The sequence below is a fragment of the Apodemus sylvaticus genome, chromosome 13 (assembly GCF_947179515.1).
Source record: "Apodemus sylvaticus chromosome 13, mApoSyl1.1, whole genome shotgun sequence".
NCBI lineage: Eukaryota > Metazoa > Chordata > Mammalia > Rodentia > Muridae > Apodemus > Apodemus sylvaticus.
In genome coordinates this window covers 90590199-90612264 of record NC_067484.1, presented here as the reverse complement: position 1 = coordinate 90612264, position 22066 = coordinate 90590199, and the positions used below count along the sequence as shown (strand labels likewise).

Sequence of the window (22066 nt, the reverse complement as noted above, 5' to 3'; positions counted from 1 at the left end):
TATATACATATAGATATACATACATACATATAATGTTCAAATCAGAGTGATGTATTCTATAGCAAACAATGGCTCTCCTTTTGATGGAAACATTGAAGATCTTGCGTTTTATTTTTTATTTTTTTTTATTTTTTATTTATTTTCCGAGACAGGGTTTCTCTGTGTAGCTCTGGCTGTCCTGGAACTCACTCTGTAGACCAGGTTGGCCTTGAACTCAGAAATCCACCTGCCTCTGCCTCCCAAGTGCTGGGATTACAGGCGTGCGCCACCACCGCTTGGCCTTGTGTTTTATTTTTACAGCATGTAGTCAATTATCATTTTATGTAGTCACTTTATAATACTGAACGGTGGAACTCAGCACTCCTACTTATTCTTACTCTAGTACCCAGGGACACTGTACATTTTCAAATATATACTTAGGCCTTTTTAAAAGATTTTTGTTTTAGAGTGTGATCCTTGTTTAGGTAATTATTTCTCCCATTTTTATACTTTGTGTTTAAATATTTAAATCTGGACATACCATGATTTTTATCAGTTGCAAGTTGATTTTTAGAGCCATTAAAAATTTTGCGCATTTAATAGATGGAATTTATTCTATTGTGAATGTTTCATTAGTAGATCTTTGTTCTATTTCTTTTTCCCTAGTACAGACACACCTGTAAATGTTGAGCGTCAGTGGCTGCATGGTGATTATGTCACTGTTCTTTGTTTTACTTTGGACTTCTGTCTGACACCTTTCTTTCATTTGGCTCATTTCTGTGTGCTCATGTGGGGCTTTCTCCTCCCTTACCTTTAGTGTGCTGCTTTTTAAAGATGGATATCAGGAGTTTTCATTTCTTACGTGTTTGATAATTATAATTTGTTCTCTACACAAATGATCATCATAGGAGGATGTATAATTTAAATCTGTTTGATACAGAGTTTGTGATATGCCATTTGCCTATCTTTTTATGGGATACTTTTTAATATGAAATATCAAACTTTTGTGTATTAGTATGTGTATCATGAACAACTAGACTTACTACATGTGGTGGGAAGGATGATTGGAGGAAATTTTACTGTATTTCCTCACATCTTTTAAGTATACATCTTCATGTTAGTACTACAGCCAAATAGCAATCCTATAAGATTAACTTTACTGCTGTAAAACAAGGATCTTAAACCTATTTCATGTTTCTTTTTGTATTCATGTTCATGCATAGAATTTTTTAATATTTGCCAATAGGACCTTTGTAACCCATTGCTTGAGGGTATGTTTTTATGTATTCATTTGGTAAGAAGAAGCATGTAAAAAAATCATAATCATGAAAACAAAATTTTAAGAATAGATTTCAGAATAGCTAGACTGATAGTTTCTCAAGGGACTTTATAAGATAGGACTTTTTGTGACCTAGTGTTTCTGCTGCTACTAAGTGGAATAGTGGAGTGCACATGGGAAATCTGAGGGGTTTTTAACAATCCTGGATGAAAGTGAAGTCGGTTTTCATTTCCTTGCCTTTCATTGAGGAGGATTTGTGGATGGCTTGGGTAAGTCTGAATCCCTTTCGGAGTCTTTTCACCACAGAGGAGAAGATAAGCTCTGCACCACACAGCAGGTTCTCATTTCTCCTCCAGGAAGTGTACTCTTGTGCTTAGTGGTGTCAGTTTAATTTTAATTTTAAAAGCTTAAAGGCGAAAGATCGGCATTCTTAAATTCACTTCTTTGGGTAAACTGAAAAAAAAATGTTATTTATAAACAATTTGTTTTCATTTTTTTGTTTTGTTTTGTTTCTTTTTTTTTTATTCTATTTAGCAGACTAACCTTGAACTGGCTCTGTATCCAATAGTGACCTTTTACTCCTATTTCTCCTCCCTCCACTATGCCAATACTGGGATTACAGAGGGCACTACCATACTCAACTAGGACACACACACACACACACACACTACTCAAAACTATAACTTTCTCTCCCTTTAGAGGTGAAGATGACATCAATGATGTGACTTGCATGGCAGAGGTCAACCTTGATGAAGAAAACGCCTGCATCTTAGCAACACATTCTGACTTTGTTGGCACACTCATTCAGTCATGTAAAGAAGAACCATTCCTCGTCATTGGAGCTCTACAAAAGAGAATTTTAGACATTGGTAAGTGTAGAATCATGATTATTGACCCAATAGGAATGTTGGTTTAGGGGAAATATTATTTAAAGAGATGGCCTAGGAGTCTAAGCTCATATAAGGCTGTAGAAATATCCTAAGATTTCTTGGATATAATAGAATAAATAAAGCATTTTATTTAGAAAATCATTACAATTACCTTTTGTTTCTGGGTAGATAATATAAGTTAATAATTTATGTTTATGACAGAATAATAGAGAAACATATTTTACACAAATATTTAATGTGTACTTATTTTTTAAAACTTACACCTTGTTGGTCCTTAGATATGCATGTATACAAATAAAAGTTTATGTTAGGTATTGTGTTTATAAATTAGAGGAATACTTAATGAGAATCAATTTTTTTCCTTGTACCAACCTGAAAATTTAAATTTATTTTTATTGTAGAAGAAAGCTGAGCTAGAATACAAAGACTTTTCTCTAGGTACAGGGTAGTTTTTAGATAGCTGCAAAGAATGAAAGAAAATGGAAGATAATGTATTCATTATTTGGAACCAAATTTCAATTTGTGAAAGACTATAAGACCTCATATTAAATGAACAGTAGACAAGATTGGAGATTTTGTAAGAATTGTACCATATTTCATCTACTTCATAATTATTAATGAGTATTTTATATATGATATGTTGAACACTTTAAGGCTGTATTGTCTGTTCTTTAGTGAGCAGTTAATCGTAGTTTCTCCTGGTTAGTTTTTTGTCAGTTTGACACACAGTCGAGTCGCATGGGAAGAGGAGCCTCTCTTGAGAAAAGTCACCATTGTCTTGCTTGTAGTGATGTTATCCAGAGCGCTGCTTCAGCTCTTTTCCCTTCCACATTTTATTTCTAATTTGATTAAAATCTTTATTAAATGATTGTTTTTAATTTTTAAAAATGTTAAATATTACTTTTAATGCTGTGTATAAGTGTCTTGTGTGTGAGGTGCCTGCAGTGGCCAGATGTGTAGAGTCCCCTAGAGCTGGAGTTACAGGTGATTGTGAGCTTTACATCTGGGTGTTTGGAACTCAGTCTGGATCCTCTGCCAGTGCTTCTAACTCCTGAGCCATATATTGATCCCAGTATGCTCATTTTCTTAAGGTTTGAAGAAAGGCTAAGATAACAGCATTTTCCCACATATGTCTAGGCGATAGGTCCACTTTGTGACACAGCTGCTGAATCCTCTTGGTCCAGACCTAAAGCAAACATGAACATCATATGAACAAATGAGCAGGACTGTTTCTTATTGGGTCCTGGCTTCCATAACAAAGTAGCTGTGAAGGCTTTGAAGACTTGTAATTTTTGACACTGTTCTGGAATTGGAAAGTCAGATCTGGATGCTCTTCAGGATTTTTGGTCAGGGCCTTCTTGGTGATCCTTGGACAGCTCTCTTTATGTTATACCCTTATGTGATCTACTTTTACCTCATTCTTAAAAGTAGAAGTTATGCCCTCCACTTCACCATCTACAGCAGACAAGAAAGCTGGCACTGTTCATCACCAGATGTAGCAGGTTCAACACCTCACTAGGTAGCACAGCTGAACTGGCCCTGATGATAACAGTGAGCCAGCCCCAAGAGCAAGAGCACTGAGAGCTAGCCTGATGCTCGTCTGCTAAGAGGTGATGTGGCTAGGGAGAGATGCCCTCTGCTCCTTGCCGCCTTTGGTAATTAGGAGGGAAAGCAGGCCCTGCACCTGAGATGTTTTTATGTTTTGTTTATTTTAGTTTTCCCTTTCAGGGATGGGGTTGTTGCAAGAGCAGAGAGTGTATAAGAAGGGACTGGGAGAGAACTCAGATTAGGGTCCATGATGTGAAACTCACAAAGAATCAATAAAACATAAACATTAAAAACAAGAGAAATTATGCCTTTTCTGAAAGAAGTTTTGAGAAAACTTTTCCGTGTGAAGGTTAGATTAAATGTTAGTATTCTTCCTTTTTCCTCTAATTTCCTAAATTAAATTGGCAGACATACAATAAAGTCAATAGTAAGCAGGCAATCACTAACTAGACCTCTTTAATTTTGCTGGCTTTGTTTAAAACATTAAAAGTGGGAATTAATCTATAGTTTCAACTTTTGATCTCAGATTTGTTTCTAACTTAGTAAAGGTATTTTTGAACAATGGCTATTGCATACCCTCAGAAATTATTTATTAACACTTGTTCATTGCCAATACTTAAATATTGCAGGATTTAAAAATGAATACCAGTTGTTGTTATTTTTAATTTGTTGTTCTGAGAATCAAACCCAGAGCCTTCTATAGTAGTATAGATTTTAAATAGAAAAATTACTTCTGTTTTTTAAGTTAGTTTTTTAAATATAATTATTATTTTCTTTTTGTTTGTTTGTTTGTTCTTAGTAGAGCTTAAAATCTTGATGCTTACTGTGGTATGAACCCAAAATAAGAACAAAATTTTTAGACATTGGAGTTCATTGTAATAAGGCTGTACTTCAATGTCCCTCATATCACCAAAGGATTTTACCTCCACAGAAGCTAAGCTAAAAAGTTGACAGCTCTGCTGTGCCTACGAATGAATTGTAGACACAATTTCCTGCTATGGTCAAATCTTTTTGACTTGAGTGATTGTCATCATTCTCAGCCCACAGGGAGTAGGTTACATTCATTTAAGAAATGGTCTGTCCATGAAGTCATTCATCAACTATTTCAATGAACAATGGTTGTGCTTGGAGGTTGGCACAGACATTAGGTGAGGGTAAGATTCTGGTTCATTGGCTGTGATGATTTTGAAAAGCATTCATCTCAGAAAAAGAGTAGCTTATAGGTCATCTTCTTCAAAATTGATACAATAATTATAAATATCAAGCAAAGCATTCAGTCTCACTTTTTGTTGTTCTCTTATAAGCCACTTCCCAAATTAATTGTTTATGTTGGCTGTATGAATAGTTTCGAAATATGTAAGCTGTTCTGAAAACCATAGTATAGTGTAAAAACACCACAGCAAGACACTGATATGTACAAACAAGAAGAAAGTGTATATGAATTGTACAATATTGGATATATCTCTCTAATTACCAAATTAGAAAGACCAGCAGATGACAGCCAACAGATTTATAACTGCTCTTATTTTTGAATTTCAATTGATTAGGATATGTTGATTAGGATATTAATTTCAAATTAAGAGATATTACTATTATCTTAATATATTAAGATATGTATTGTTACTTCCTGTTATTTTTGTTGTTAGAGGTGGAATTATGTTTATGTGGGTTTGTTGAAAGATTACTTTCTTGCTTTTTCTATGGTATAGTTTCCCTCCTTGTGCTGGTGTTTTCCATCTATTATCCTTTGTAGGGCTGGATTTGTGGAAAGATATTGTATAAACTTTGTTTTGTCATGGAATGTCTTTGTTTTCTCTGTCAATGGCAATTGAGAGTTTTGCTGGGTATTGCAGTCTGGACTAGCATCTGTGTTTGCTTAGGGTCTGTATGACATCTGCCCAGGATCTTCTATCTATCATAGTCTGGTGAGAAGTCTAATTCTGACATGCCTACCTTTATATGTTACTTCACTTTTTTCCTTTTCTGCTTTCAAAATTCTTTCTATATTTAGTGCATTTGGTGTTTTGATTATCATGTGACTGGAGGAATTTCTTTTTTGGAACAGTCTATTCATTCTGTAGGCATCTTATAATTTTGTTGAAGATATTTACTGGTCCTTTAATTTGGGAATCATCACTATGTTCTATACCTATTATCCTTAGGTTTGGTTATCTCATTGTGTCCTAGATTTCCTGGGTGTTTTGGGTTAGGAGCTTTTAGCTTTTGGCATTTTCTTTGACTGTTTTATCAATGTTTTCTATGGTATCTCCTGCACCCGAGATTCTCTTCTATCTCTTGTATTCTTGGTGATGTTTGCATCTTGACTCCTGATCTCTTTCCTATGTTTTCTAACTCCATGGTTGTTTCCTTTGTGATTTCTTTGTTTCTAGTTCTATTTTTAGATCCTGGATGGTTTTGTTCATTTCCTTCACCTGTTTGATTGTGTTTTCCTGTAATTTAAGGGATTTTTGTGTTTCCTCTTTAAGGGCTTCCAGCTGTTTACCTGTGTTCTCCTGTATTTCTTTAAGGGAGTTATTTATGTCCTTCTTTAATTCCTCTATCATCATTGTGAGAAGTGATTTTTAGATCCGAATCTTGCTTTTCCAGTGTGATCGTGTATCCAGGACTTGCTATGGTGGGAGAACTGGGTTTCGATGATGCTATTTAACCTTGGTTTCTATTGCTTATGCTTGCCTTCCGCCAAGGGAGGCAAGTGCTACCTGCCCTCATTATATCTGACTGGAGCCTGTCCTTCCTGTGATCCTGGTTGTGTCAACTTGTCAGAGTCAAGCTGTCTCTGTGATCCTGTGATTCTGGGATCCTGGGATCCTGAGCTCTTGGGAATCAAGCTGCCTCTGGGACCCTGAGATCCTGGTGTGACCTAAGCTCCTGTGATCCTGGGTGTATTAGAGCACCTGGTTGTGGAGCTTCCTCTGGGTATTGTGGGACTGGCTGTAGAGTTTCCACTCAAGGTCTGCTCAGGACACAGGCCTGGACAGAACAGAAGGAACCTGTGCCACTGGTCTGGTAGAGTCCCTGTGTGCCTGGGTCCCGCTGGTCCTAGTTAGTCCCGGCGTTGGGACAGATGTTGTATCCTTACTTCTGTTCCTATGATCCAGGGTATGTTAGATCTCCTGGGAGTGGAACTTCCTCTGGGTATTGTGGCACTGGCTGTGGAATTTGAGCCCAAGGTCTGCTCCTATTATTTTCAAAAATATTTCCCCAAGCACTAATTTTAAGTGCTTACTTTTTAAAAGACGAATCATGAAGTACCGTGGCTACCCTATGTCTATTTGTAATATATATAATTTAGATTTGTATATATAAGTGTCTGTATTTGCCTGCGAGCTCTGATGCATATGGAAGCCAGAACCATTGGTTCCCCTGGAGCTAGAGTTATATGCCATGAGCTACTGACACTGGTACTAGATCCTCTGGAAAATCAGTGAGTGGCTTCTACTAAGTCATCTCACCAACCCAGTTGGGGTTATAATTTTAGCCATTGATTGTTTTGAAACTTTACTATTCCTTGTATAGAAGACCCAAGTAATTGTTTATGCTAAACATTTTAATGAAGTTGTGTCTTTGTAGTGGGTTTTTCTTTTCCCTCTATTTCAGGCTGAAATTGGAAATGAGTTTAGTTTTTCACAACATAATAAATTACATTTTGAAGGCTTAGTTTAAAAGAAGTTGGATAATTTAACATTTTCTTCCTATTTAGTTTACTATGGACTACATTTCAAATTAAAATTTACTATATGGTAATGTCAAAGTGTATTTGAATTATAATTAAATTGTGGTTTTGCTGTAGTTCAGCCTTTGAGATTTTGAGTATGTATTATATAAATTAGCATACAAAAATCAAACACTATTTTCAAATTACTATGAAGACATACATACATATGTATATATGTACGTACGTATGTGTTTGTGTGTGTGTGTGTGTGTGTGTGTGTGTGTGTGTGTATGTTTTAAAACAACCACAGAGGTCTTGAGAAGTGCCTCAATAGATAAAACACTTTTCTGCAAATATGAGGACTAGATCATTAGTACTTCACACACATATGAATATACATATATACATGCATATACAACACACCTAGGCAAACACAGACACATATACATATTGCCTTTAAAAATCCATCATATCTACTGAGGCAGCCAAGTATATTTCCCCTAAGAAACAGTTTAAACACTGATATGATTGTTTGTAAGAGAGCTACTGCTCTTGTGTTTGCCATTTAATTTTTTCCTTAAAACTTTCTTCCTTATCACCACCAGGATAAAACAATTTGTTCATTTAAAAAAAAGAACTTATTGATCTTGATAATGAAATGATGAGGTTTTGAGCATATTTAAGCTTGTAATTTAACAGGTAAATTTATGAAAACATAAGTAGTGCAAAATATAATTGTCAACGGGCAAGAAGTATATAGGTATGTTTTATAGACAAGGAATTAACAGATATATAGTTTCAGTTCACTGAAATAAATGTCATGAATTATTAATAGTATCAAACAGGGTAAAATGTGACTTTCCATTTTTTAATTAATAAAATTAACAGAATATAGTACTAATTTCTACAGTTACCATTTTCTTCTTTCCCTGAACACTAAACTTGATTTGTGTTCTTATTAACTTTGTCCTATAAATGACCTTGCAAGGAGAATGATTCTAGAGGCTAAGGGAAACAATGTCTATATTTTCTGAGGCTCCAGGCTAGGTTTTATTAATGTAATGTCTAAGATCTTTGAAGTTGTGACTTTACCAGGAAAATCATAATCTCCAAACCTTTATTCATAATGGGTATGACTTCCAGGGGGAACTGAATACCTGCTGTGCTAATTATTTCAATTATAAGCCACTACTAAGACATGTAATGGATTTTCTCTGCCTCTACAGGTAAAAAGCATGACATTACGGACCTTAACTCTGATGCTGTGAACTTGATCTCCCATGCAACACAGGAGAGATTACGAGGCCTTCTAGAGAAACTAACTACAATTGCTCAGCACCGAATGACTGTTTACAAGGTAAAGAAAATCGTTAAGGAAATACAGACTTTCATCTCCTGAGCAGTATTAAAGGTAGTTTCATGGACAAGGTCTACATCTAGATGTATTTTTAGAATGGTTGAGACATTTCTTGTTAGTAGGAAAGCAGTTTCCTTAATTGTTTTACTTAGATGTGCTTACATAGTAAATCAAATTAAAATAGGTTTGAAGTAGTGTCCTAAGTAAGTTTGTTGTTGTAATTTGGAATATGCACCTGTTTGCCTTTGGCTCGTCCTCAAGACTTAGGAAGAAGGTTGTGTTAGGATGCAATATTGATTGTTGTGTTCTCTTTGGTGGTCTGGACTCCTGGGACAGTGCGGGGACAGTGTGGGGACTGTGCCCAGACAGTGTGGAGACAGTGCGGGGACAGTGCAAGACAGTGCAGGGACAGTGCCGGGACTGTGCCAGGACAGTGAGGGGACAGTGCATGTATTGCCTGGAAACAGTGTAGGGACTACAGGGACATTGGAGAGGCAGTGTTGGGAAACTGTGGGTACAATACGGGGACAGTGTGGGGACAGTGTGGCCATATATGTTTTAGTTAGTTACATGATGACGATGAGTGCTGATCCTGGTGTGAGGCATTACTGTTCTTAGCTGCTGTTAGGAAAAACTAAATGCAAGAAGAGCTTGTCTAGTTGTCTAACAAGTAACTTACCAAAATGAAAAACGTTTTCTATATTTGAATTGTAGTTTTTATTGCTTCTTGGTCTTTAGGGTAAGATCAGTTGTGAACTGAAATTTCAGAGGTGGGCAGATAACATGAATGATTATGGATTTTAAGAAACGATAGTGTAAAGAAAAGGAATAATGATTTTATTAGAAAGTACTGAAGAGATTTCTAACATATTGGTAAATAGGTAACTTCATGAGGGTCATTCACTGCCGTATCTTCATAGCTACACAGATTAAAGGAAATTCAGAATATCTGCTACTGCCTCCTTAGTAAACTTGTAGGAGATATCATCTTCCTTACTTCTCCTTCATGTAGAACTTGAAAATTCTTTGTGACAATTTGTCAGACTGACAAATTGTAAAAATACAGAATAAGCACCAGAAAAAGCTGTGGGAAACAAAGTATCAGTACTTCATTTTATGTGAGTCTAGGAATCTGCCCATTTTTGTAGGTTATACATCATTTCTGTCAGTTCAGTCAGTGCTAGTAAACGCACCTTTGTGTTTTGATTCTTATTTTTGTCTCCCCTTTTCTCCTTGTTACTCTAACTAGTGTTTTCTTAGTCATTACAAAGACCCAGAACATTGCAGTTTCATTGACTTTACTTGTGTGTTCTTAATTTTATTTATCTCTGTGCTGGTCTTTATTGTTTCCTTTGTTCTACTAGCTTTAGGTTTACTTTACACTTTTCATTTTTTTAATTACGTAGGAGGTGAAATAAAGGTGTTCCTTTTCAATTTTTCTCTTCTAGGTGGAGAGTTACCACTATGGATCTCTGCACACAGAGATCTTTGTACTTCATACATTTGGGGTGTTGTCTTTTTATTTTGTCATTTGTCTGTTTTTTGTTTTGTTTTGCCCTTGACTCACTGGTTGAATTTCCACAATTCTGTGAAATTTTCAGGTTTTTTATCAGTGCTGTCTTTTTTTCCCTTCAATTTTGACTTCTTTGTGATAAGAGAAGAAAGTTCATATGATTGAAATTATTTAAATTCATTAAGGCTTCTTTTGTAACCTAACATGGTCTTCCTATAGAATGTCCCACATGTGCTTGAATAGAATGTGTATATATATTTATCTTCGGTGTAATATTTATACATGATTATCTAGCTGGTTTTCAGTGTTGCCATCTGTTTTTTGTTGATGGTCTACATTCAATCTGAATGAAACACAGAGTTTTGATTAGTAATAGAAGATGTATACATGATGAGGCTCTGGGTTCAACCTTTGATACCAAACAAAAAGTTGTAACCAGGTCTGCTTTATATTTGAGGCCTTTGTTGTTGGGTTTAAATAATTTTCACTGTATTTCTGTTACTAAAACAAACACTTCAGCTAATCAGCCTAAAATAAGGCAGGTTTAACTTGCCTCATATATCCGGAGGCTGTAGTCCATGGAGGCTAGACTCAGGCTGTTGGTCCCATGGCAAGGATTCACGGCAGCAGCATTTCAGGTGAAGCAAAGCTGTTGTGCTCAAGGCAGTCAGGAATTAAAAGAGAAGAGCAGAGGAGGGGAGGGAGGCTCGTGTCCTAATATTTCCTAGGGTCTCTTCAAGTTCCTTCCATTAGCACATTGGCTTGTGACCAAGCAGGTAACACATGGGCTATTGAAAAATGCAATCTTCCTAACATTTTTATTAATATACATCATCCGCTTCTTCCTGCTTGTCTCCAGTTAATCACTTAACTCCCTATGTGACCCAAGTAGGTCTTGGACTCCTGGATTCAAAAGATCTCTTGCCTCAGTCTCCAGAGTACCTAGAGTTACCGTAATCTGTCCTTTGTTATTGAGCCTAAAGTGCCTTTTTAACATTAGTATGACAAAAAACAATCCAACTTTTTCTTTTATTGAAAGTAGGTTATTTTCTCATATAATATATCTTGATTACAGTTTTCCTCCCTTCACTCCTTCCATTTCCTCCCCTTCTCCCCTCCCATATAGATCTATTCCTCTTCTATCTCTCACTAGAAAAAATAGGCTTCTAGGGGATGATAATACAATAAGATAGACCATAAACCATCACTTCAGAGCTGGACAAGACAAACAGAGGGAAAAGATCCCGAGAGAAGGTACAAGAATCGGACATCTGTACATCTGCACACTCAGGAATCCCCCAAACCACTAACCAGCCCTTGTAACTCCAAGACCCCTTCATGACTGACTCTTACATTGTATTAAGTTTGGCTGTCAACACGAGATACATCTTTAACTTGCTCTGAACCACAGCTTCTATGTGCTGACCTCAAGGAAAGATTTTATTTCAGTGTGCTATTCAAAGCTCTGTTTCATAGCCTTCAGGTAGAATCTTTCTATTATATCAATAGCATGTGTTATTAATATTTGGTAGCCCTAAGAAAATGTGTAATGTTTATCCCACCTGGAAGACCTTAATCACTTAGCATAAGGATCCTTCTTAACTTTGTATTGTACAGGTGACTCTCAACCTTTCAAATAGCATGACCCCCAACTGTAAAATTATTTCATTGCTACTTCATAATTAATTTTACTACTGCTATGAATCATAATGCAGATATTAGATATGTTGAATATCTCATATGTGGCCCCCATGAAATGTTGTTTGACGCCTCCAAGGGATTGTAACCCACAGGTTGAAAACCACTGTATTATATAGATACTATTACTATTGATTTAGCCTGCACATTTCTCTACATTCATTCTTTAGCATAGCTAGAATTACTGTCTGAATATTATATAGAAAGACAAATATCCTTCTTTAAGCAGAAATGATAACCACTTAATTACAAATTCAAGTTTACTTCAAAATACAACTATTTTACAGACTTTAATTGTAACTGTATCTATTAAGATTTGGCCTGGTCCATCTCTCAGGATTTATTTTTATCCATACAATAAAGGAAATCCTACTCCACAAATGAGCCACCATTATTTGTTTTTGTTTTTTGTGTTTTTATTTTTTTGAGACAAGGTTTCTCTGTGTAGCCCTGGATGTCCTGGAACTCACTCTGTAAACCAGGCTGGCCTCGAACTCAGAAAACCGCCTGCCTCTGTTTCCCAGGTGCTGGGATTAAAGGTGTACGCCACCACTGCCCAGCATGAGCCACCATTATTAAAAGTAAACTTCCCACCTTTTTTTCTACTGTAGACATTAGTTACTTTAGATTTTTCTCCCCTTGGTTATGTATAATAGCCTAATTAATCATAGACCATACACTGAAATTTAAATTAAAAAATAAACAGTATCGTGTAGTTTAGTGCTTTTGATCCTGCTTGCTGGGTTTTTTGTTTTGTTTTGTTTTTTTCATTTATCATTTATTTATTTGTTTTGTGGGGTTTTTTGTTTTGTATTTCACATTTTGCTTTTTAAGACAAGGTTTGTGTGTGTAAACCTAGCTGTCCTGAACCTGCTCTGTAGACCATGCTAGCCTCAAACTCAGAGAGTTGCCTGCCTATGCCTCCCAAGTGCCACACTGCCCAGCTCTACTTGATGTTTTTCCGTTGACACTGCAGTCTTTGCTGTGGCCATGGAGAGGTTTTACTCTCTAGCTGAAAGGTATTGTGATGGCTCTTTTAGATGGGATTCACCTGATGGTGCTAATACAACTTGAGTCTGGGTATCTAGTGCCTTTCATACTTTTGGTACATGAAGACTTCAGTTAGATACAGGAAGGGACATGATGATAATGGGGATACCTGTTACCGAACAAAGGTGGTAGGGCTTAGTAGGTTAGGAAAAGGCATTCCTTTGCAGTAGCTGTAAGAAAACAGAAATTATGCCACAGGCAGTTGTATCCAAATTAGTTAAGAAAAAAGCATGATAATGTGATATGGCTAAAATTTGGAATGCTTATGCATCTTTTTAATTTAGTATTTATTGTCTCCTTTAAATTAAGTGTCTGTCCATAAACTGTCTCCAGAGTTTCTGAACACAGACCTGGTAAAACTGAAGTATTTAAGAAACCACTGTTATTGTGCTTAACCTCTATGCATAGCCTATAATGTATTCCACATTTTATCATGTATTATTTAACTTTAAAGACCATTTGGGAATTCTTATATTAAGCTTGAAGTAAAATAAGTAGCACTAATACATCCTTCTTCCTTAAACCATGTAATACTCTTTTGATCTAGTTAAATACCAACAATAAAAATTTAATTTAAAAATAATCTTGGGCATATGAAATCTCTTGGTCTAAGTTAATGAAAGCAGCCATAAGTATCAGGATAAAGTGGAGATGGAATAGTATTGTGCTGGGTTCCAAGCCTGGCACTTACTATTGAGCGCCATGTTTAGTTGTTTGGCTGTAAGAGTCTCCTGGGGAGCCCAGGTGCTGACTACTGAGACAGTAGAGGGTGTGTGTTGAGTGGGAGAGACCTTCCACTGTGGCCCAGACAAACCACATATACTGATATGTGTATTGTAGAGGGAGCAGCATGGCCATGGGTGAAGAAAACTAGAAAATGGTTACATTTGAAAGCACTGTTTTTGTACTCTAGCATACCAGAATAAATGGGACAGTTCGAATCTTGTCATTAGATAGAATACTTAAAGTAAGATATTAAAGTGTTTTGTTACAGCTGTTTGTAAATTGTGTGCTTTCCCACTGCTTGGGAGTCCTAAGGATGATCTCAAGTTCTAGGGCAGCCAAGTCTGTATAGTGAGAATCTGCTTATAAATAGATAAATGATAGATAAATAAATAAATTGTATTAAAATTGTTTTAAGTAAAGTTTCTGTTTAAATTAGACTCAATTAAAAGAATCTCCAAACCAGGCCTTTACAATTTAATGTTCTCCATTTTATGTTCTGTTTGGACAGAAGTGTTTAGGTTTGTTAAGAGCAATCTAACTAGTTTTTTCCCCCTGTCATTTTCAGTGATGTGATTATTTCTTGCTTTTCATCTAAGATTTAATTACTCATATTTATGTCTACTAAGATAGGAAATAATGTGACTAAGGAAGATTGAATTATAGGTAATGGTATATTCTACTATGTTCTTTTTCCTATTGTTAGGATCTGTTTGACTTAATTACTTTCCTTGTCTCTGAAGAGGCTTGCTAAGGAAATCTTTCTGAAATATAAATACTTAATCATCTCTCATTTTAAGGTCAATTAAAGTTTCAGGATTTTGTTTTGCTTGCTTCTTTAACAGAATTAAACATGCTGTCTTCTGAAAAATCTAGTTCCCTATGTGTGTTGAAGTTACTAACTTTGGTATTGTTTATCATAACTCCTAACGCAAAACCAGAATCATAACACTTTTTCTCCCCTAGGGAAGTGAAAATTACATCTTGTCTACTGATACCAGATCACAGCTCAAATTTCTTGAAAAGCTTGATCAATTGGAGAAACAGAGGAAGGATTTAGAAGAAAGAGAGATGTTACTAAAGGCAGCCAAGGTAAATCACTATGTGATTTTTCTAGGGACGTGGTCTGATAATGTGATCAGTTTTCTTCATCATTGATTGACAAGGTTGCTTTTATTAAGCCTTTAGATTTCTCTTGAATTTCCTAAATTAATTTCCTAAATGAATTTACTCACAACCAAGATGGTGTGGTATGATGCTTTCAGTTTTTAAACGAGTCATAATCTTTTGTCTCCTCCCTTATATTCTGGGGTACATGATATCATTCCTCTCTACCTGCCCCTATTCACAGGTTAGAATATTATACAAATTTTAGACTTTTAAGATAATATTTGGAATGTACCAAGTTGAAGTTAACAGGAACATTTTTTAAAAGACAGGAGGATTATGGAAAATTAGGAATAATTTGGAATATATGGAACAAACATAAAAGGGGTTAGAGATGAGGAGTAATAGGGGAGGCAGGTGGAGCAGAAGACCTGTAGTCTTCCTGTAGGACTGGTACTACCTGGGTACCTCATAAAAGTTCATTTCCACTACAGTTTTATGGTTTGTACCTCCAGGTTTCTTCATAGAAATAGCTGGAGCTCACAAGAAGTTGTGAAGGCTGGCCATCGAAGTCTTAGTTTTTGTTTTGAGGGTATTTTTTTTTCTCAGCTACCTTCTAATATCCTCTTTATTTTTGAAACAGAGTCGTCATTGTGTAGCCCTAGCTTACCTGGAACCCTCTATCTACACTAGGTTGGCCTTGAACTCTTAGAGACCGTCATCCCTCTTCCTCCTGAGTGCTGACATTAAAGACACACAGCATCACACCCACACCACCAACTGCTATTTCCTGTGTTTAGTCTGTTCTGCAGAGTCTATATAGTATGTAGCTCAGGATGCCTTTGAACTCGCTGTCTTGTTGCCATCTCCGAGGTGCTAGAATTTACAGGGTCCAGTCACCATACTTGGCTCTAATTGCTTATTTGATTTATTGTGAAACAATTTTATACTAATAGTATCAAAACTATATATATTTTTGACCCTTTTTAAAGAGTCACCCATGTCCCCACATTTATTGTAAAGATTTATTTATTTTATGTATATGAGTGCACACTTTAGCTATCTTCAGACACACCAGAAGAGAACATCAGATCCTGTCATAGATGGTTGTGATCCATCATGTGGTTGCTGGGAATTGAACTCGTGACCTCTGGAAAAGCAGTCGGTGCTCTTAACTGCTGAGCCATCTCTCCAACCCATGTCCCCACATTTTCTTGGATTTATTCTATCTCTTCTCCTTTCCCTACTCTTTGTCTGCAACATCAACATATTTTCTCTCTCTCTCTCTCTCTCTCTCTCTCTCTCTCTCTCTCTCTCTCTCTCTCTCTCTCACACACACACACACACACTTTGGTTTGCAGGTATGTGTATAATTCCTCCTCTACCTTGGTTAAGAGGGATTTTTTTTTTTTTTTTTGGTGTATATATGTAACTATCTATACTAGACAATTCAGAGAATCTCTGGAGAGCAGTCCTGAGACATATTGGCTCACCACATTAAAACATTCTTGTGTGTGTGTGTAAGAGGTTGCTGGCAGTGTAACACTGCTGCCCATTGCAAGAGATACCTGTTCAAATTTCATCAGCCATCTTACGTGTCTTTTTCTTCATGTTCCATTATTCTTTTCAGAAATAAGTATTTCATTCAGTAGTTTTACCCTGTAGGTGGGAAACACTTCTAAACTTATACTTTGTTCCTTCTTGTGTCTTCATTACTCATTAAACATGTCTTACTTTTTGTCATTAAAACATAGAGCCAACCTTTACTGTTCTTTCCTTCATCCTGTAATCAGCCATTTCTATAGGAAATTCTGCTTTGTTTTACTTGAAGATGCTAGTCAGAAACCACTATTAGAGCACACGCTATGTTCATTGCTTAACAGTGTCATTAACATAGGATATATTAGTGGGTAGCTCTAGGAAATATTTGTATCATCTCTATGTATACTCATGTACAAATAGCGACAATGTTTTCTATATCTCTATTCGTGTTACAAAATCATGAGTTCATATGGTTACCTCTAACTTTAATCCTGAATCTCATTTTTTATATCCATAACCTATCTACTATATAAAACCTTTCTCTTGCTTGAAAGATTTCTCAGGGAGTAAGAATACTTGCTGCCAGCCTGATGACCTGAGTTTGATCCCTGGGTTCTACATGTTGATAGGAGAGAACCAACTCCCATAAGATGTTCTCTGACTTACACACTTACTTGTTCAGTGGTGTTTATGTGTATATTCATTCACTTACTCATTCATTCATTCATTCATTCATTCATTCATTCATAGTCTCTTCCTCTCTCCAAATAATTGCAGATTTTTTTTCGTCTGGAGTCAGTTTGCTTCCATTATTATTCTTGGAATAATTCACTTATATCCTCAATTAATGTATGTATTTGATTATTGAGATTAATATCTCACCAGCTCTGCTGATTGACTCCCTACTACTATTTACTCCATTTCTATTTTATTGGCCATGCTCCTTGCATCCACTGGTTTATGTTATCTCATTGAGACATCTCAAATCACAAGGATGCAAGCATTATAGCATAGCTGCTGCTCTGTTGTCGTAGCCCCAGTACTGACCACTGTGCTGGGAAGGGCAGGGAAATGGGACAGTTAGGTATCCCTTCTTGAGCTTGAAACATTATAAGCAAGATCTCAGCTATTGTTACGAGACAGTTTACTGGTTCTTTATTTCTAATTACTATGCCCTTCTAAAGGGCTGCTCCAGTGTACTCTCATCTTGTACTCTGCAGTAATAGTCTTCTTCCAATGGCTCGTTGTTAAGGTAACACTGGACCTCCTTTCTCTATCTATCATATTTTCTGTATGCTTCAAACACATGGTCATCCTGTCAGTTCTCAGGCTTGCTGTAATTTGAAGGCTTTGCTGTTTACTATGTCTTCTGTTAGACTGGTCTTCCCTAATGTTTTGATGTGATTTCCAGTTTCTTGTTATGCAGACTTCTACTCAAATGTCTAACCCACCACATAACTAAAGAAGATAACTATTACTTTTCTCCTGATCATTTTTATCCCATTTTGGTGTTTTATAGCATGTATTAAGTATCAGTGGTATTATTTTATTATGTCATTAGTAGACCTAAAACACTAATAAAAATATTGGAGTGTGTTTACTACTTGTACTTTCAAAAATTACCCTTTTCTGAAAGATTTGGTTAAAGGCTAGGTGAGTTCTTGATATTAATACTAGTTAAAATACCATATGCTTTTTAAAAATGGCTTCACCTAAGGATGAGCCAGTGTTGTTTGTTTTCATTCATTTGAGCCCAAACTTCTTTCCCCTTCCTTCTGTTCAGTCCAGTTTTCATTCTGCCATGTTCCAGCATGAACAATGTCATGCCTTGACTAGACCTGACTGACATTGTTAGCATCATTTTCAGTATCTGTTTCCTCCAGGCTAGAACTGCAGCAGCCGGCCAGATGACTAGGAGGAGGAGGGGGCAAAGGCTGCAGTGCAGCTAGACTAGATCGAGGCATTGCCCCTGGAGCTAGGGTTTTCAATCACAGGAAAAAATCATCATTTATTAAATATTTAATGGCAATGCTTGTGTTTAGATGATTTCTATTAAATTTTTCTTTTCCTTTGACAGAGCCGCTCCAATAAAGAAGATCCAGAGCAGCTGAGATTAAAACAGAAAGCCAAAGAGGTAGGACTTTCAAGTTACTGTTCTGGTCTTTGTGATTGAGGGAAGGTTGGCAGCTTCACTCTTGGCAATTAGGTCAGGGTTTATTTTACTGTTGCATACCATTTGCAAAAGCCTTGGGGAAGGACAGGAACTGCTGAAGGCAAGGGCAATACTTCAAATGAGGTCAGTGAGCTATGTGCTCTCCTTTTAAAATTTATTTTCAAGGCTTAGGCCTTTCTGGGAATGACTCTTTGTAAACTGCAACCATATACTTGGAGGAATATAGTGTGGGATTAAAAGAAAGAAAAAAGAAACTTTTGAGATTTAGCATCTGGGACTGTACAATAGGCTACATTTTTCCAGGGTAATTGTTCGTTTTGTAAATCTGATACTGCTTATAATTCTTTGGCTGGGAGGCGGTACTGGGATTTAGTTTTAAATGGAAAATGCCTCTGGCTTTTAATTTTCTGGGCCCAGCAGTTTTCTGTTCTGGAATGGAGCCCTTGTTTCACACAGTTCATGTTTAGCTGCAGGGGTTTTAGTTTATAGCTTAGACTGGTTAAGCTTTTACTCCCAGAGGCCTCTGCATAGCAACTGTAGAAATCAACAAATAAGTTCATTTATGTCTGCAGCCTCCTCTCAGTAGCTGACTTTTTACATTTCCCAATATCCATTTCCTGACTTCTCTAGCCTCAGAGAAAAAAGCTCCACTAATTGGAGCTTATTTTAATTGAGCCTTAATATTGGATCTCACTGGAGTTGCCCCCAGAGCTACTGAGAACAGAATGAAATGAAAATACCTAAGGTTGAAAGGGTGTGTGTGTGTGTGTGTGTGTGTGTGTGTGAAATTTTTCACTTGACCTACAGATTCTTTTCCCTCCTGAATAAATCATCTAGCCTGTTCACATTCCTGGTTAAGGATCTGACAGCAGATGATAATAAAGACAATTGAGGTGTGAGATGTGTGATATGGAGCTGAAGAAATTGGTTTCTATAGTTACTTGACTGATTTCATGCAATTTTTAAGGATCTTTGTGCTAAATTTGAGTGACTTCCTGAGCAGCCTTTTTCCTTAACTGTGCCTCTTGAACTATGAAATTTGTTGTCCCCGGTATTGCAGCACGTGGCACCTGGGTGCCAGCAGCAGCAGGTTATTTATTAATGTTCCAAGTCCCTTATTGTTTGGATTAATGTAGGAGCTGAGGCAAAACACATGGAAATTAGAAGATTCTTCTTAGAATCAATGTGTTGTATTTCTGTAGCATAGAGAAAGAAAATACATAAACTCTGGGTAAAGGGGTAAATGATTAGGACAAGAAAGGAAGAACATTAAAGTGTTGGAACCAGAGTCATTTACGCAAATTGTTTCTTACTTTAAATTCCTTCCAGTGGAAATGTATCTAACACTTAACCTGAGAACCATGTGTACCATTCTTAGCCCTGCATATCTTTTCTTGGATACTTCTATCTTGGAAAGTTAATTCTCTTACCCTGTGTGTTGTTGCTTCATAAACATGGGTATTTAGATTGCTTTTTTTCTTTAGCTCTGAAAGAGGTGGCTTTGTTTCATGAAGTCACCATGTAACGCAGTGCTCAGACAGCTGTGGGGCAGGGTTCAGCTTCTTCCCTGAAGTGGAGAGCAGACCTGCTTCTCCTTCTTTCCTTTGCACTTCTATGTACTGCTTCTTTTCCAAACAAGGTTAAAAGAAATATAATTTTCTTATATTTCTATTTTTAAAGTCTTCTACAATAAATCCATTGTGATCAAAAGGAATCAAATATCTTGGCGTGGATCGAAGAAGAGAGCCGTTCTGTAGTATTTACTTTTGCAAAGTTGTTGTTAGTTTGAAAGTTAAATATTATTCTCTTTGTCTTCTTTCTGTCCCTTTCAGAGTCACACACATGGGTATTTTCATTATAGAAATATTATCTCTACCTTACTCTAGAGTTGAAATATTCTTTTGTAAAGTAATTTAAAAAGGTATGCACTTGTAAAAGTTGTAATGCTGTGGTTTGCTATTTTGGTATTAACTAGAAAGTTTTCTTGATTTAATTGGAAGATTAGTGCTGTTTTGTAATGGTTGGTCTATTAGAACAGCTTTGTTTCCCCTTGCAAACTGGTCACTGGGAATGGACTAATGACAGCATTATAAATGTGGACTTCCAAAAGAACTGCTTAAAGAAGTTGAAGGCTTTATTATGCTTGGAGATGTTTCAGCAAGGGTGTTTATCATGTTTTAAACCATGCCTAAATCTAGACTTTGAATTGTTAATGACTACAGCTTTGATACTGATAGTTCTCCTAGGGTTTTCCTTTTCTTTTTTTTTTTCTAAAATAGTTTATTTTTATGTCTATCTTATATGGCAATCTGTTAAATTGGTAGGTTTTTATGAAGGTATCTAATGATTGCTTTTTTTCTTGTATTGACTTCTTCAAAGGCTGCTGTTCTCTCCGTTCTCTCCTGGCTGCCTTTGGGTTTGCCTCCAGCCTAGTCTCAGCCCATTGCCATGGCTCCTGCTGCATGCTGTTGGCATTGACCTGACAGGTTATCCATTTGGAAACCTTACTGCTGTCTAGCAAAATGTCTGGGGCCATCCGTGTAATTCAGACATTTTATCTTAAACTTGAAGAGTATCTTTTCAATTTTCAGTGTGTAGTGTTTGTTTGTGCATTTGTTTTTCTTTTAGATTGTTGTTGTTTCTCTCTAAAAACAGTTTTCACTGTGCAATTTAAGGATTAATAGATAACTTTTCTAAAATGTAAATGGTTGTATGCTTCCGTTTAACCCTCCATTTGTGAATCTTTGAAGTACTTTATTGTCAGATTCTAATTCCAAATAAGCAGGCTTAGTACAGCTGCAGACTTGTATGCAATGTGTGTTGTATGTTGTAGATTAACATCTATCCTGCCTTAGTGTTTTCCCTTAGTACATCACTTCAATTTCTGCTGAGCAAGTCATCTGACCTTAAAGTTTAAGCATCCTGATTTCTTAAAAAGTTTTTAAAATATATTTTATGACCCTTATAACCATTTGGATTTGTTTTTCTCCTTTGAGAAATGTGAGTTCTGTAGATCTGTACAGAATGAGAACACTTGAAGGCATTCTCAGTTTCATTTTGTTTCAGACAACAAAGGGGAAGAAAAGGGCTACAATCATGTGTGTGCTGGAACATTGACTTTGCATAGCAACCTGTGGGGGAAGTGATTAAAATGCATGACAAATGGACACATATACTCTGAAATAGGATTGTTTTTCTAAATAGATTATGAAACTGAAAACTCAGGGCACAACTCTCCATAGACCACTATTGTGTAATTAATACTGCATATAAGGCCTCATTTCTGAATAGAAAGTATATTTTGAAAAAGACAATTTTGGTCTTTTGCTGTTGTTAACTTTTTTTGAGGGAGGGTGGGGGGTAAAGTTTCACTATTTAACTCTGGCTGCCTTGGTACACCCTGTACAGACTGGGCTGATATAGAATTCGTAGAGATCCTCTGTCTCTGCCTCCCAAAATCTGGGTTAAAGGTGTATATATCACTATACCTGGAAGAACATTATTTTGTTTTGTTCTTTTTGTTTGTTTGAG

General features: G+C 36.4%; 2 protein-coding genes across 3 annotated transcripts in view; one reads left to right on the top strand and one right to left on the bottom strand.

Moving 5' to 3' along the window:
* Taf4b (TATA-box binding protein associated factor 4b) overlaps positions 1 to 22066 on the top strand; it is a 92681-nt gene that overhangs the window by 41719 nt on the left and 28896 nt on the right. For both annotated transcript variants that reach the window (XM_052156039.1, XM_052156040.1), the window contains exons 10-13: positions 1958 to 2127; positions 8599 to 8729; positions 14680 to 14805; positions 18440 to 18496. In XM_052156039.1, the coding sequence (XP_052011999.1) occupies positions 1958 to 2127; positions 8599 to 8729; positions 14680 to 14805; positions 18440 to 18496 (484 nt within the window). The remainder of the gene's footprint in view (positions 1 to 1957; positions 2128 to 8598; positions 8730 to 14679; positions 14806 to 18439; positions 18497 to 22066) is intronic.
* Positions 1 to 22066, bottom strand: part of Ss18 (SS18 subunit of BAF chromatin remodeling complex) — a 250263-nt gene that overhangs the window by 202286 nt on the left and 25911 nt on the right. The gene's annotated exons all lie outside the window — the stretch shown is intronic.